The following is a 3,477-nucleotide window of genomic DNA, read 5'->3' as shown; positions in this document are numbered from 1 at the left end:
TATATATATATATATTGGAGCCTGGTGTAGCCATCTGGTTTCACCAGTCCTCAGTCAAATCGTCCAACCCATGCTAGCATGGAAAGCGGACGTAAAACGATGATGATGATGATGATGATGATGATGATGATATATATATATATGTATGTATAATATATGAGAGTAGACTGGAGTGTGTAAGCCACAAGCTTACATGTGCTATTGGTTCACTGGTTGTGTCCCTGTCACAGACACTTTCTCTCAGTGACCATTTCTACCTATGAATTTTAGGTACCATGGCAATATATATATATATATATATATATATATATATATATATATATATATAGTTAAGTATATGCCTTCTCATCAGCAACTCCAATGAAGAACAGCCATCACACTTTAGTCCTTTTATTAACAAATTACCTGAGACCACCTGTGGTTTTGTGGTACAAACTTTAGGTACCAACGTGGCTGTGTGAGTAAGAAGCTTGCTTCCCAACCACTTGTTTCTGGGTTCAGTCCCACTATGTGTCACCCTGGGCAAGTGTCTTCTGTTATAGCGCCAGGCTGACTAAAAAGCCTTCTGAGTGGATGAAAACTAAAAGAAGAACCTCAGGTGTGTGTACGCCCACACACTACTACTGCTACTGCTACTGCTACTACTACTACCACCACCACCACTACTACTACTACTACTGGTAACAAAAGCAACAGTGAAGCAGCAAAATTAAGTTCACCCCACTCCAATACAAGCAGCTAAAACTGCAGTAAACAGTATGATGCATCCTTGGAGGGGAAATAGGTGGTCCTTTGCACATATCGACATGAAATGGTGGTGGTGGTGGTGGTGGGTAAAAGAGGCAATAAAAACCTTCCACTGTATATACGTGTTGACTGTTGTTTAGTAATTTTCCCTCTTGTCCTACGTTCTCTCCTCACGCTCGACTTGTTTGTCTCTACTTACAGAAGGAGAGCCTGAAGCCAAGACACACATTCTTCCTGTTCCAGTACCTGTCTATGTACCCTTGCCTCTACCCATGTACAATACTATCTCACCGTTCATGTTCCCTGTGCCCATTCCCATACCAGTTCCATGTTTCATACCAACTACCAAAAAGTCAGCATCCAGTATATTCAAGCATATTAAAGTAAGTAGACACCTTGTTCTGTTTTGTTTCCAATGGTCCATTATTTAGTTGTAGGTCTCCAATGGAACAGCCCATTATTCAGTTGCATTCACCAATGGAATGGTCCATTATACTGTTGTGACTCTCCAGTAGAGCAGTCCATTATGCAGTTGTGACTCCGCTGTGGAACTGTCCATTATGCAGTTTTGACTCTCTAATGGAATAATCCATTACTCAGTTGCGTCTCTCTAATGGAATGGAATGGACTAATATTCAGTTGTGATTCTAATGGAATGGTCCATATTCAGTTGTAAATTTCCAGTGGAACAGTCCATTTTCCAATTGTAGATTTCAATAATAGTCCACTTTGTTATGCCTCATGATTTGCAGTCTGCTGCAAAATTGTCTTGAATAAAACCAGTTTTTGGTGAAAAAAGGATTGGGAACTGCTGGTTTAGAGAGTGGGAGTGGTCCTCTTGAGTATAGGGGTTTAAACTTGTTTGATTTCCCTCAATGTTTTCATTTTTTTTTGTTTTATAATTTCATCCATTCCTTTTTGCATTAACAAAAACAAAACAAAAAAAACAAAACTTTTTATTTTATTAGGAAATCCAGGAAAAAATTCCTGCAGATCCATTTGAAGCGGAATTGTTGATGATGGCTGAGGCTGTAGCCCATTCTGAACAGTCAACCAGTGATGAAGATGATGGCTTAGATACTGCTGATGCTGCTGCTGCTGCTATTGATGGCAATGACAGTGAGTGACTCCAAGAGTTGTTGTTGTTGTGGCAGGATGTGTGTGTGTTAATGAGTATTATAACATTTCATGTAGGGATGGTGGTGTTTATGTATGTGTGTAATTGTGTTGGTCTGCAAACATGTGAGTGTGTGGTAAAGAAGTTTGTTTCACAACTATATGGTTTGAAGTCTAATTTTACTGTCTGGTACTTTTGGCAATTATCTTCTGCTGACCATAGCCTTAAGAGTTGATTTGTTAGACAGAAATTGAAAGGAAGCCCATCCTCTGTATGTATATGTGTGTGTGTGTGTGGTGCCATGTAAAAAGCATCCAATACACACTGTAAAGTGGTTGGCGTTAGGAAGGGCATCCAGCTGTAGAAACTCTGCCAGATCAGATTGGAGCCTGGTGCAGTCATCTGGTTCACCAGTCCTCAGTCAAATCGTCCAACCCATGCCAGCATGGAAAGCGGACGTTAAACGATGATGATTTAGCATAAGCAACAGAGTAACTTCAGCCTAGTGTTTTGTGCGTTGGCGCTTACCAAGAACATGAAACTCTCGGCCCTTGCATCACTCTGTTGCTTCTACTAAATATTAATAAATATATATATCAGTAGTTTCCTGTATTTGAACCTGGCGTCTCTGTCTTTGCAGAAGTACTGAACACCAACGAGGACACTTTAACAGTAGCTTCTATTACACCTCAATGTGAAGACACGACAACTGCAGCCAATACCTGCAGTAAAGACTTTGATGACGATGTCCTTCAGATGTCCCTCAATATAACTGCTGCTGAAATACCTGAGCCATCGTTAGACTTGGAGTCTTTTTTAGAATTTGCTCCACCACTTGGTTCCTGTAAGTAATTTAAAGTCTTTGTTTGGTTGTTGTTGTTGTTGGTATTGTTGTTTGTATTGCTTTGTAAATTCAGTGAATTAGAAATTGATTAGTTATTGATTTGAACCTCAGTGTTTTTTTTGTAAACTGTCTTGTCCCCTTCCTGTAATATTTAAAAGCCTGATATCTAATATTAGTAACAGAGTGTCTAACCTCTCTTCTAAAAAAATTTTCAAGAAAGCTGCCCCCTATTATAACAATACCCTAGCCAATAGTGGCTTCAAAGATAAAATTAATATATAATCACTCTAATAGTAATCAAAATATTAATAATAGATGTAATGGCATCAAAGATGAAGTAATGCATAGACTGAACTGAACCGTAACCAATCTGCACATCCGTAACCAATCTGCACAACCAATCTGCACATCCTCTGCACATCACGGATGGTTATTCAACAATTTCCCCTCACAGCTGCCATTAAGCATTTTGCTCATCTTTATGTTTTGAGTTCAAATACCACCAAGATCAATTTTGCCTTTCATCCTTTTGGGATAGTCCCCTCCCTCAAAATTTCAGGCTTTGTGCATATAGTAGTGGAGGCGCAATGGCCCACTGGTTAGGGCAGCGGACTCGTGGTCATAGGATCATGGTTTCGATTCCCAGACCGGGCGTCGTGAGTGTTTATTGAGCGAAAACACCTAAAGCTCTACGAGGCTCCGGCAGGGGATTGTGGTGAACCCTGCTGTACTCTTCCACCACAACTTTCTCTCACTCTTTCTTCCTGTT

General features: G+C 40.0%; 1 protein-coding gene across 1 annotated transcript in view; it reads left to right on the top strand.

Annotated features, from left to right (window-relative positions):
• The window catches only part of LOC106881975 (zinc finger MYM-type protein 4-like), a 29,877-nt gene extending 27,146 nt beyond the window's left edge, over window positions 1-2,731 (top strand). The window contains exons 10-12 of the mRNA XM_014932509.2: window positions 949-1,130; window positions 1,716-1,866; window positions 2,505-2,731. Of these exons, the coding sequence (XP_014787995.2) occupies window positions 949-1,130; window positions 1,716-1,866; window positions 2,505-2,716 (545 nt within the window). The 3' untranslated portion in view covers window positions 2,717-2,731. The remainder of the gene's footprint in view (window positions 1-948; window positions 1,131-1,715; window positions 1,867-2,504) is intronic.
• Window positions 2,732-3,477: the final 746 nt, after the last annotated feature.

Source organism: Octopus bimaculoides, chromosome 27 (genome assembly GCF_001194135.2).
Source record: "Octopus bimaculoides isolate UCB-OBI-ISO-001 chromosome 27, ASM119413v2, whole genome shotgun sequence".
NCBI lineage: Eukaryota > Metazoa > Mollusca > Cephalopoda > Octopoda > Octopodidae > Octopus > Octopus bimaculoides.
This window is presented reverse-complemented; position numbering and strand designations above follow the sequence as displayed.